At 36.6% G+C, this 14,081-nt stretch overlaps 1 protein-coding gene across 2 annotated transcripts in view; it reads right to left on the reverse strand.

Annotated features, from left to right (window-relative positions):
- The window catches only part of ADK (adenosine kinase), a 267,429-nt gene that overhangs the window by 142,822 nt on the left and 110,526 nt on the right, over positions 1–14,081 (reverse strand). For both annotated transcript variants that reach the window (XM_030276802.4, XM_030276803.4), the window contains exons 5-6: positions 5,220–5,392; positions 2–110 (exon numbers count right to left, since the gene is read on the reverse strand). In XM_030276802.4, coding sequence (XP_030132662.1) covers positions 2–110; positions 5,220–5,392 — 282 coding nt within the window. The remainder of the gene's footprint in view (position 1; positions 111–5,219; positions 5,393–14,081) is intronic.

The raw sequence follows: 14,081 nt of genomic DNA on the forward strand, positions 1-14,081 counted from the left end.
CTGCTATATAATAAACTTTGGCCTTTTCCACCAGCTTCCAGTTCTTCTCCAAATCAAGATGCTTTTCCTTCTTATAGCAATTAGCAGCAGCAAGGTTAGCTACAAGAGACCTGAAAGTGATTAAAGAACAAGTATCAGACCCTCTGTAAACAACAGTACTGCCAATATCTCATAAAAAACACAATTTCACAAAGATCCTACAGAACATAAAAGCAATTAACAAAGAGCACCACAAGCCACATATACTTCATTTGACCATTTCATGAAAAGTGAATAATATATTTAAATAATAGATTAAATATAATTTAAATCTTATATTAAATAATGTATCTTAAATCGAGCTACATAGTTTAGGTAACCTATCACTATTCTATTCTTCTGAAGGTGCCTTCGTTTGCTTGTAATCAACCTTAGTTTCATTCTGTGATCAACTCCCTCCAACTCCTCTAATATCTAACACCTAAAAAAATGTAGTTACTCCAGTTTATCTTCTGAAAATTATTTTCCCTCACTAGAAGAAAAAGGTTGATGGATATGTAAGTCTTGCCATTTTAATTTTCCATTTAATAGTTATATTATTTAAAAAGGGGCTTGTTTTGGGGCTTTTCCCCCCCATTAGACTCACATTTTCCTTTACCAAATAAAAAAGGGTCAGGTTCCTACTTTTAGATGATGAACTGTTAAAAAAAACTTTGGCTTAGCTGTGGATTACTGGAACACTACCAAAAACTCATTTGTACTTCCTTCTTTCCTAACAAATTATAACACAAGCTGTGGGACACAACTTCCATTACCAAGAACAAAAATACTTGTATTACATTGCCCCTCTTACATGCAAAATTCATTCTATTTTAAATCGTCTTCCTCACCCACTCCACTCAGCCTTACGAAACACACAAAACGTACACAAGTACTCCTAAAAAGAGGTTGTAACGAGACCTCTACCTCTCCACTCAGGCTACCATGATCAAATTCTTCTATGCAATTGTATTACAAGAATGTTTAATAACATGCAATATTTAGAGAAAGGGCATTGGGAAACAGGTTATTTCCATGCTAGCATACAGAGTTTTAAATATAATTTTTGAAATTTAATAGTCAATGAATGCCTCTGCAACATTAACACACCACTATTTTGTGATATTTAAGCGCATTAGCCAGATAATTAATGTGTAATTATAGATACAACATTTGCTATTGAAAACTTTGGCCTTCTCAAGGTGCATGCAATTGATATTGCATACATCATCCTCTTCCAGACAAGTGCTACTACAATCCAGAGACAGCTCCAGGAGGGAGCAAACTGCTCATCTGTTTTCACCAAGGTATGCTTCTGCCTCCAGGCTCAGTACCATCTCCAGGTGTTAGACTAAAAGAAAACTTTTTATGAACAGTGCAAGCAACTCTCCCAATAAACTTCCTGAAGTACTCATCACTGACAATCCTTGTCAGTTAAACAGATCACGTATATAAAATGACAACAAAGTTAGATCAGCTTTATCTGATTATATCAAAATTACCGTTCTGTGCCATTTCATCCCATGAGCAGATTTGGGGCTCTTTAATTCTAAAATCTAAATGCAATGAAAATTAATGTACATTTGGAAAAGACAACAAAGAAAAAAATGAGAAAAATTTATGAACAAATACACCAAGACTCTGTAGCATTACAAGTAACAGGGCAACAAGTTTCATTCTTCATGACTATTACCATCTCAATGACAAAAAATTCAGTGGAGAACCAAGTGAATCCAAGAAAGACATGTGCATAACTGTGGTAATTTTCTGTAAATCAAACTTTAAAAGGAAATTAAATCTTTCAGTTTTGGCAAACCGTAATATCCATCAAGGACATAGTCTGAAAAAAAAAATCTTGTCTGTCTACGTATGTTGCTAAGTGAAAAGCAATTACGTTCCAGAAAACTGAGTAAAGACTTTCTATATGTTTCCTTTCACTTACCACATGCCCCTGAAACTGTAAACCCAGCTCTGTGTGGCTACATCCAACTGTAGAGATGCTCTGCACATATGAGTAATAAAAGATTGCTACACTGACGACAAAGCACCGAACTTTTCCAAATTAAAACTGTAAGTCTGACAGCACTAAATTCAACATGTGGGGCACAGACTAGGTAGATACTTTTTCAATGAAATACAGTAATTTGAGACAGCCAGAGTGCTTCAATTGAGACAACTTAATGGAGACGCTGTGCATGTGGTTATTTCTAAGCAGAACACACAAATCAAAGTCATGGACTATGACAGAGTGTAGGTATTACTTTAGTGTTTAATCATGTGCTAGGATTTTCTTGAAAAGATTGAGAAAACAAAGCATATTAGTATTGCTAAGCTAGAGAATTCAGGATGGTAATCTGGCATCAGATCATAATCCTCTCCTGCAAAAAGCTAGAGTTAGCAGAAGCAAGAAACATTTATACAAGAGCATCTGGAACATAAATATGTACAGCCACTTCCTAGGACAACCGGGAGTTCTACTAGTCAGGCGCTCCAAAAGAGACAAGAGAGTTGAAGAAGGAAGTAAGCATATATCTGATCTGGGACAAGAAAGTAATTAATAAATAGTTTTGTCAACTGGGGCGAAGTTGAAGCGATTCTTACGAATATAGAAAATGCTAAAAACCAAAAATTAATCAGAGGGTAATGAAAGATTGAGAATAAACTTGCTCTCACAGGATGGACAATTGCACAATTAAGCCTTTAGCAGCAACCATCAGCTATTTTTTTCTTTTCCCAAGGAGCATGAACTCCCTGCCGCTCTTAAGCATCAACTGAGATGAAGCCACTGTCTAGTACTTGAGCAAATATTTGATATTAAGAAAAAAGAGTGGTTTATGTTAGCAAACCAAAAATACTGCTCATTAAGTCAAAGAAGTATTTGCAGACATTCTTATGAATAAATTTACCTAAACTTTTAAGTTCCATTGAGATGCACATGTTTTTCTTGAATTCATATTGTGTGCCTATCGACAGTCTTGACTTCAGTTTCCCATTGTGTTATCTAGAAAATGGTGTCTGCTACAGCATGTATACACAGACATTACGTGACTGAAGATAGAATCACACTGCAAAAACATCTTTATTGCTTTTCTTCTCTTTGAAAAACTGAATATGGATCTTGGAGATGAAGGGGGAAGTCTGTATACATAATTAATGTCAAAACTCCAGATGAAGACGAATGAACTTCCTTCCCCAACAGAGTATGTACATTCATTCCAGAGAGTAAGACATTATGCACAACATTAAACTGGGAGGGACAGGTTGATAAGCTGGAGGACAGGGCTGTCTTTCATTCAGTGGATCTGCAACAGCCTGAAGAATTGGGCTGGCAGAAAACTTCAAGCTAAATGCAAAGTCATGCAATTATACACAACAATATAGGCTGACTGTTAACAGGATACCACACAGTTTTCCAGAGATGGACCTGGAAATGCTGGTGAACCAGGCTTGGAACACGAGTCAGCAGCACATAACACAGAGAAGGTAAATCACATCCAGGTGTATTTGAGCAAACATGCAGACAGGAAGATAAAGGAAGTTATATATATCCAGAAAGGAGGAGAACCTGTCTCCACAGCTTCTCTGGAGTTCTGTGTCCAGCTTTGATTTTTCCATTACAAGACACTAACATAGAGCAGTGAGTCCAGCAGTGGGCCATCAATATTATTAGGAGGCTAAAACACTTAAATGCAGAAAGGCTTTGGGTGAACCTTAAGAACAGGCACCTAAGGGGAGACCTTCCTGCTTTTTTCAAATATCTAATGAAAATTTACAGAGGAGATGGAACCAGACTCTTCTTGAACACAAGAAAGAACAGACCCAAGCTGGAAGAAGGAATACTTCAACTAGGTACCATAAAAATAATTTCTCCTATGAAGAGTAATCAAACATTTGAACAGTTCGCCCAAAGAACTTGTGCAACCACTATCTTTTCAGATATCCAAAACCCAGCTGGACATGGCCATGAAAAACCTGATCTACCTTTGAAGCTGGTCCTGCCTTCTGCAGGGGTTTCTCTCAGATGTGTGCTCTAATTAAAATTGTTCTAGAGTTCTACATGTTATACAGAAAACACTTCATCCTCTGACTCTCATTTCAATTCATGTTGCTGTCTACCACCTTTTCTAACTCTATCCAGAACATTCAGCAACATCTCTGGAATTATGGTGTGGACTTCATTCAGGGGACTGCTATCTTGTCTTAACAAATTCTACTAACTCTTGATACTGCTTTGAAAGGAAAAGAGCAGGTCCTCAGGACCAATATCATTGAAAGCCACAGAGGGAGACCAAAAAGGATAATGACAGATATTTTTATCTTATTCTGAGCCAAAAAGAAAATATTCTTCTGGGTAACTGATGCAATTTTCATTATTGATTCAGTATGTAGCATCAGAAAATTTAAATGCTGTCAGAATCAGGGAGGGCTGATGTGTGCCGGTAACATCTCAAAATTAAGGCTAACCTGAGTGGCTGGATTTGAACTCTCTAAACAAATTGTCAGAAGGTAATCAGCAAAGAAATAGAATACAAGTTCAAGAGTTCTGAGCAGAGGGTGAAAGAAGAAAGCAAAGGGCCAGGAACAAGAAAAATTAATAGCAAAAAAGTAGCATATGAAAACATTAAAGACAAATTCAGAAGAAATTTTTTAAATGTAGACAATTACAGGTACTAGGAGAATTTCTCAACAAGTGCAATAGCAAAACTAAAAGCTTTTTTCTTGTATAAAATGAAATTAACCCTTTCAATCTGGCTATATGCTGACAGCTACCAGCATATAGCTAAACACAGTGTCTCACCAAACTCAGTATAACCTGAGGTATATTTCTCACTTGTTAATCAAGTATAAGCCTTATGTATCAATCAGCTTGCACATAGGCTTCATAAACATACTTGTAAACCAGCTGTTGTCTCCCACATATTTTCTCTCTCCAGAGCAAGTGGAAGTGATCAAGTCCATGAAGAAGTAGCATACTATTATCTCACACTTTCTGGCCATAATACAACCGCTATTCTCTGAAAGTATACTAATCCTGCCCAGCCCCAAACTATGGCCTAGGCAGTCTTGTGTTGTCTCAAACCAGTGATAACACTTTATCAGTCAAATCACAATTTTTCAAGGCCAGATACTCCAAGCAAATTAGGCTACATTCACTGTGCCAACTGCATTTGTATCTTCAGAAAATATCAAAAGCCCCTGACCTGTTATCACTAGTAATGCATGCAGCACAGGTTCCTGTTGGTTCTTCACTCTGCTCATAATAATGGGCATCCACATGAGCTTCCTCAGCCTTCTTCTTCAAGATCTCTCCAAATTTATCTTTGCCAATGCACCCAAAGAAAGTTGCGGCTTTGTGAGGTTTCTGAATCATCCACTGCAGATTGGCAGGAGAAAAAAAACAAACCATAAAACAAAGTTAATATATCTGGTATATTATTTTTGCCATTTTTGTCTCCACTCACTACATTTAACTCCATGCCTACATTTTGATGTAAAAAACACTTGCATACCTGAAGTAAAAAATATCTTGTACAACAGAGGAGGAAAGGGCACCAAAGAAAACAAAATTTACCCTTAATGATCCCACTGAGCTTGTAACACCTAATGTAAAACCTAAATAAATGTAGCTCATTATACATAAAGCACATTACTATGTTTTTACAAGGTATACAAAAAGAAGTTTCCTTGCTCAAAGGAGTTGCCTCTACACTTACATTTAATCAAGCAACATATGGTATTTTCAAAGAAAAATTGTGGGAAATAAAAAAAAAAAGGAAAAAATCCCACAAAACCCCTCCAAATAAATAAAATAAATAAATAAAAAGAGATAGCATATAAGAAAAACAAGACATTTGACAAACATAAGCAACATTATGCAACATTCATAATATATATCAAAGCTAAGTGGTATTGAAAATAATAATTTGTGTCTATCATTTAATTGCATGCAAAAAGGAAATGCTCCCTCTTTATACTGTTAAACCACACATGACAGTATCTAATCTCCAACTTTACTAAGAGCAGCTCTGTCACTTGAATTGTAAAGAAAGACAGGAGATGCACAATGTTGCTAAGGCATAGGTTATTTCATAAAGTTCCCCTTTTATTCATAACAAATGTATCATTCAGCTGTAAACGTAACTCCATTTTGTCTAAGTTAAAAAACAGCATTTATCAGCAATGTGAAATCAAGAGTGAATCAAAAAAATACATATGAAGAAATAATCATAGGCCTACTCTACTGGTGGTGAGTCAGCCAACTGAAGTCATTATAATTCATTCTAATTACAGTCAGCAAGCTTATCCATTCAATCTATAGTATGAATTAAAGGCTACAGCAATTTTCTGCTATACTAAAACCCTACTTATAATTGTTTCCAAATCAAGATTTAAATAAATGATAATGTCTCCATTACAAAGCAGCATCAGTGCTAGCTGTGGGTTGTAGAAAGGTCAAGTAACTAAGTTGCAAATACTGACTTAGTCACATCTTTATTACCACCAGCTCCAGAGGGAAAACCAAGAGAGGGAAAAAAATAAACCTTTAGTCATGTAAAGTCTTTATTAATAAGACAATGGTGGACAAAAGTTGCAAGGTCTCTTTCTTGGAGCAATTTTGAATAAAGTTTAAGGAGAAAAAAGATTTTATCATCCAATGGTGGCAGTGTTAAATCTCTCATTCATGAAATACATAAGCTCTACTTATCCATTCCATACCACTCTAATATAAATTAAGAAAACCCCTAATAAGAGAATACATTTCATACAAGGGTATCAATTATATCCTTATATTTGACACCTTTGCATATACATAACATGCGTTTCCACAGTGTTCATTTAGGATGTCTCAGGAACAATAATCCTTTATATTTGGAGGTATGATTAAGTGGAACAGATAATTTAAAAATATGAAAACCACTGTGACCAACCGTAAGCAAATACAGAACAAATTTCCACACAGGTAAGAACAGAAGTACCTGCAGGCTTGTGCCACATGCAAGCATGCTTTACTGTCACAAATAACAAGAATTAACAGAGTTCACTAAGAACAACATTTATCAAAGAAACAAACCCAAAAAAATCTTCAAAAAAAGACTTCAAACTACACCTTAGGCTTACAACATTTTATCATATGATATATACTTTATATATAAGTCTGACAACATTTATAGCAGTAGTAACTAATATTTCATATAGATGTCTGAAAAAAGAATTTCCATTCAAGTATCGCAAGTTTTGGCTATTGGCACCAGCTCAGTTTGAATTCAGATGTGATACGTGCCATATATAAGCTGTTACAATCCTGATTTTAAATTTAAGCCAAGTTACACTTGAGAATCAAAAGTCACGATCCAGACTTTCCTGAGATGAATCTCTGTATGTGGTGCAGACTCGCTCAGCAGATCTACTCATATCACGATTATTTAAAATACAGGTATTATATAGTGAGAGGATATTCCCACTGTATAGGCATTATTTTCATTCGACTATATGAGTTAAGCAACACTGAGCAAGATGGGAAAGCAGTTCAGCAGTGTTTCTGCAAAGACCCTCTCATCACAGATCTCCAGTTACCAACAGAATGATCTGCTCTTATTCCCACAATAATGGCGCTGAGGTGCTGTCAGTAGCAGAACTCATCTGATTCTCCTCTCCTCAGCTACAAGGCTACATATAGTAATGGTAAAAACAGACATCACATTACAGACTTGATGAAATGGAATGATAGAAGTATCTCTGTGGTACACCACTGAAGTTGCACCTCATGGAATGAGCCACAGCAGGCATCTTTTGCATATATGTGAAAAAAACAAGGGAGCCTCTTCAAGGCAGGTACTTGAGGATTTCTTTTTTAATTTGACCCAGAACTGGATTTTAAATTTAAATAACCTGATATGAAAAAACAGACTTCTCTGGACTATTTCACACACTGCTGTTATTAGCGACTTTTTGGCTAAAACATTCTAAATGGGAATGGGAGTCAGTCATCATGAGATGTTTATCGCTGTGAAGCAGCCATGCAGCATTACAGCCAGCATCATACGCAGGCCAATAGCAAACTGCACACATTAATTCCAGGTATATGGTTATAGAGATCGAAAATTAGTTTTATAGATTTATGTGAAATAGAAGATTTAATTGAATGAAAAAGACTCTAGACAGAAACAGAAAATGACCCAGCTCAGCGGGAATCAGCATAATGAGTTAATTATCCAGGGTTTGGCTAGGCAGAGGCAGCTACTAACAAACTGTATTGACAGTCTGGTCAGGAGAGGTTGGCACCTGGCCACACCATGAATCCTCATCAGCACCCAAGGGAATTTGAGGCTGCTAATGGACCAAAGACACAAGTGTCAAAAGTAGGAACTTATAATGAAAGAACACGACAGCCTCAGGAATGGGATATCACGAAGGAGTCGTTTATGAAACCTAACGTGTTTCTCTGCTCTAAAGTTTTCTTCTGTCAATACAGCTTGGACATCAGGTACACACAAGGGCAGGTCCTGACCTTTTCAGTTAGCATAAACATCAGTGACAGAGAAAAGAGTATAGGAAATAGAACACCTTTCAGATGTTCTCTTGAGTTAAAGAGATTGCATTTTCCTCACATTTTCATTGCATGCAATCTGATGAATGCCAAGAAAAATTTAATTTCAATTATTTTTTATATTTATGCCTTGCCTTTAGCACAAACCTGTCTTAAAATTCAGCTGATTTCAAAATAAGCATAATCTAATATTAGGTTACCGTATCCCTACATACACATTATTTCTTATGATCAAATACCGAGGCCAGTACTTGCAAAAGAAGTCAGCACCTTGGCTACTCCAAGACACACTAGAGAGTGACAAAATACTCCTCTCCTTATTTCCATGAGGTTAACTTGGGTTCACAGTAGCAGGACTATCTGTTCATGTGGTTCTTGATGATCAGAGTTAAAGAAGATGAACTCCCTGGCCAAGCTTTAGCCATCAGTGCAAGACCCTTTGTGTTCCAGAGACTGGGAGGTAATTGCAGAGAACAGCACCATCTTTTCTTGCAAGATGTCAAGATGTTACCAAGAAAACTTGGTAACAAGAAAAGCTTCTGAAAAATTGTGACTTTGTGAGACTGCCTGGAGTGAACTATGTCCCAGTCTTCTAAACCCTCAGACTCAAAGATGTGGTACACCGATTTCCCACTTTTGTCTGATGAGAAAATGGCTTTTGGAAACAACCCTTCTCCCTTCTTCTGAGTTACAGAAGGGCTCCTAGAAGCATTTCTAACACTAGAAGTGACTTGACTTTGATTGTACTCAGTGCTGTCTTTTGAGAACTAATACCCCTCCACACCACCCCAAAAAAGGAAAAAGCCTCTTATATTATGTGAATGAAAATCAGTGGTCTTATACAATTAGACAAAGGGAAAGTTCTTAACTTTGAATTTCCCAGGCTTATGCTATTTATCTTGAGAATGCCATGCTTCTGCCACAGGAGCAGTGTTCAGCATCCCCTATCACAACACTTGATCTGCATTCAAAGCTTTTCTCTGCTGTTCCTGCAAAGTTCACTGTAGAGGAGGACCCTATCAATTTACCTCACTGTCTTCAGTTGCAAAGACACGTTCTTTGCAAAAGGACAGTTTTCTTCTGCTGGGTCTCAGCACACATTACCATAAGATTTAAAAAAGAAACATCCTACAGATGAATCTTAAAGCAGCTTTATAGCCTTCTGTCTGTAACAAAGATCCTTTAGAAATTACTTCATTTTACTACAACACTCTGCTTTGCTTTAAGTGCCACCATTAACTGGACAACACTGATAACTGGAACAAGGAGGCTGATGAAGATACTCACGACCACATTGTTCTCTGCTCTGAGCTCCTGAATTAATTTTTAAAGTGGCAGCTAGTAGTGCATTTCCACATCTGTCAGTCATCTTAAACTAACAACGTCAAAGCATCCAAAGCTTTGCTTAGACTGACATACCTTCTCTGCACATAGGAGTTTTCAGCTGTAGACTTGAATCCCAAATGCCTAGGAACTGACAACACAACAGGAAGCATTATGGCCCTTCACAGTGAAGGATCTTCAAAACTCATTAACACTGAATACAGACATCTGAAGTGCATCTGAAGTACGTTATTTGAAGCTGGACTCTTCTCTGCATGACCTGTCAAATCTGATCTTATTTTAAATTGCAGTTCACAGAGGAGAGGACTCCAAGGACCTAAAATTAGCTAAGATTTAAAATGCCTGCTAAAATCTAAACTAAACAATGTGAGCAACTACTCATGAAGTGTAAATCGAAACAGGAATAGAGAACCCTTTATTTTTATATTCTAGTGTTTAGAATGAGTCCATATATTTTTCAAAAGGTTTTACCCGTCTGTTGTGCCCCTCACCATTTGTGTCCCTGTTATGTCCAACCACCAATATATATACAGTCCATTAAATCCCTGTCCATTAAAACCCCTTTGAAATACTTTCAGGAATATTTTAGATGTTAAAGGAAATTAAATCACAACTCATCTTAGATGGCCATATAAAATGAGAACACATGGGATCAAAAATCAAATCATATATCTTAAAAACTCAAAAGCCTGATAATATGCAAAACATTACTAAAAAAAGAAAGTGTCACTGTTCCAAGTGAGTTCCAGAATTAATTTTTTTATCATACACATATCATACAGAACTTATTTGTTGTGTATGATATGATACACCTAGGGCTCAAAAGGAATGCAAGTCTGTTACCATTACACATTTAATTACACATTCCTTTAAAATCCCTACCATGGTGGGGTAACCCCAGCCAGTAGTTAAGCCTCCACCCAGCAACTCTCAATCCTCCCTCTTTGAATGACAAAGGAGAAAATGAGAAGTGCAACAGTGAGAAAAAAACCCACAAGGCTCAAGAAGAAATGATGCAAAGACATTCATTCACTACCTTCTATTAGCAGATTGATGCCCAGGCACTGTCTGAGCCCATTGCTACTTGGAAAAACAACCCCCCCCCCCCCCCCTTCCAGTTTTATTGCTGGCCATATTCTATGTGGCCTGGTTTATCACCTTGGTCAGCTGTCCTGACTGTGTCCCTTCAAAACATCTTTCCCTCTACACAGTCTACTTGCTGGGGGCAGCAGAGTGAAAAAAACAGAGAAAGCCTTGATGCACTGTTCAGCAATAGCTAAAACACTGCTGTGTTAAATAACACTATTTTGTGACAAACCTAAAACACAGAACCATATTGACTGCTATGAAAAATTAACTTCATCCCAAGCAGACCCAGTACACCTAACTCCTAACAGAATCACTGTTACGAGAGAACAGCAGCAAGTCCTTGGAAAACAGGTGAGTTACTACAGTTTGTTCCAATACCTTCACAATTTTCTTCCTTTCTCTTATTTTCATTGATGGATTTTTAAACATTGCGACAGCTATTATCACATAGTGGTCATATAAGAAAAAAAAAAAAAAAAAAAAAACAAGAAAAGGAAAAAATAAGCTTATCTTTATAAAAACAGGCTTGTGAAAAGGAGCCCCTGTCCTGTACAGTAATTCTTCCACCATTAGCTGAAGCTGCCAAATCTTGCATGAGGAAATGATATTGTTAAAATGCATGACAACACCCTCAAGCAACTTCCAGTCAAATTAGATAAAAGTGATAACATTTTTTAAAGGAAATGACTATTTAAAGCCTTGCACTGAGACCAATATCTAAATCTTTTCAGCATTTGGCTCAACATGTGCAATACAAATCCCTGCACAGGAACATCTATTAGTTTTAACATGGTGCCACAAGTGCCTCTTGCTACAGCTTTTCAAATTAAGATGCCTATCAAAATATTAATCATTCAGGAGCAGAACTTCATTCACTTCTACATTTACAAACAAATTTAATAAACTGTCTCTGAAAAAAAATTCTATAATCCAAATAACTATCTTCAGTGCTGCTATTCTTCTGTATTCCATTCCCTATTTATCATTGCTATTCATCTGCTTGTTCACAGTTTTATTTTTAGTCTAGTTTGTAAGCTTCTTGCCGTACAAAGAAATACAAGAATATTTTCTGTAATTAAAGATGTAGTAGCCATATCCCAAAGTTTCAATGTGACCAAAAGCAAGTGCTCTTTTCTACTGCACACTTTAAATAGCACTTAATTCCAATATACCTTACTCCATCACACTCTTATGCTGTATTAATAATGTTACAGTTCTGCCTCAAATACCTGAAGTGCTGTAGCCTCTCTTCTGAAGGTCAATTTATCTGAGGCCAAAGGCAGAACATCTCCTGCAAGGCCTTACAAGGCACACAGCTGAGACACAGCTGGCCTTGTGTCCTATTCCCATTTGAAGGGCAGAACCTGAGACAACAACCACTTCCCCACTGCCTGATCTGATATGTCACTCCCTGTCCTCAAACTTTGGGCATTCCCTTCCCAAAACCAGGTGAAAGATGATAGACCTACAGAATAGGGCTGGTCACACCAGTTCTTCATCACTTTCACAGAAAACTGCTACTTGATGGTTATCACAACAGAAAGAAATTCAGATTTACTTGGGATTCTTCTGCAGCTGTTTCAATGTACACCACTATTTATTTTTAAAAATCACCAATACTACAAAGCTGTGCATGAAGTAAGGATTAGAAGTTTCTTTATCAGTAAAAGAAATCAAAATAAACAAACATCCTTCTTGAAGACTGGGTGTGAAATATTGAAAAGTGGCAAATAAAGTACTATATAAAGTCTTCCGCCTCTTTGGTCAGAAGCACTGGTGTTCAGACGTGAATAAAAGGATATAAAAAATATGAAAATGGAACATCATGCCCAGGTACAATAAAACAGACTCACTGGGCAACCGTAACTCTACCTCAGCCTACTCTACTTGTAAAGAATTAGCACTTCAATTAGATATAAAAACCAGGTAACCAATTTAAAAAGACCTTAAAATTCTCCAGTGTAAAACATCGTATATGTATTTAGGTACTACTCTTCAAGTGAAGCTGATGCTGTTGCAAACTGACATTTTTAGGATATTTCATGTATGATTTTGCATATCTCTAACAGTAATGCAAAACTTTCTTTTCAAAACCTATGCATATGTCAACCACACTCCCCTGCTAAAAGATGCGCAGTCTCAATGAATACACCCACACTCAGAAAAGAACAGCAAAAAATCCACAAGTGAAGAGACTTCTTTCATTGTCTGGCAGCACAGAATTCACATAGCACAAACTGTAAACAGCTGCCTATCAGCTTCTATCAGCAACATATCAAAAACAGATGGCAAAGGTCAAGTCAAAGTTTATTGACAATGATGAACTTGGACAACCTCTATTAAATTACTTCTTCCTTTAAGGTGTATGTGATCAAAGCAGCAGAGAGATTTTCACTCAGTCACATAACAAGCTATTTGTTGAGATTGAAACATCTGGTCAATATCTTCTAACACTGCAATTTCATGCACAGTTAGCAATAGGGTACATTTCTTTTCTTCTTCTTACAGGGTCCATAAGGATGGCACATATGGCTGATCATTTCATTCAAAAAGGTTGCAATTCCAGGCATTACATACAATTGTCTCTATGCTTTATAGTATTTTAAGTCTACCTACCATCGTTTTCCATTATCACTGCTGTCTGCTCTACTCTTTGCTATAAAAGCCCACAAATATGACAGAGCACTTAAAGCTTAAAAGCTTTTGACTACTGGAGTTAGAAAGCAGTAAAGGCAAGGGAGTTTTTAAAGTGGCAGGTCTTCATCTATCTGTTGTCAAGAATTCCCAGTGCATTAAACTATTTACCAAAGCTCTCGTAACACAGATTATAATTTTTGTTGTAATAGCAAGCCATTCGTTTTTAAGGCATGCCAGAGCAATTGGAAATAATTCTTTTTACTAATTTATAAATTATTATACATTTTACAAACAAAGCATACATTTTCAAGCATAACATACTTAACATACATATTTCAAGCAAATGTATGCTAGTTATAAAAATTTGACAAAACACAAATCCCGTTTCTCAATCTGAAGTAGGAAAAAGACACTAAATGCTATCTACCCCAAAGGCTAAAAAATG

Source organism: Taeniopygia guttata, chromosome 6 (assembly GCF_048771995.1).
Source record: "Taeniopygia guttata chromosome 6, bTaeGut7.mat, whole genome shotgun sequence".
NCBI classification, from domain to species: Eukaryota; Metazoa; Chordata; class Aves; order Passeriformes; family Estrildidae; genus Taeniopygia; species Taeniopygia guttata.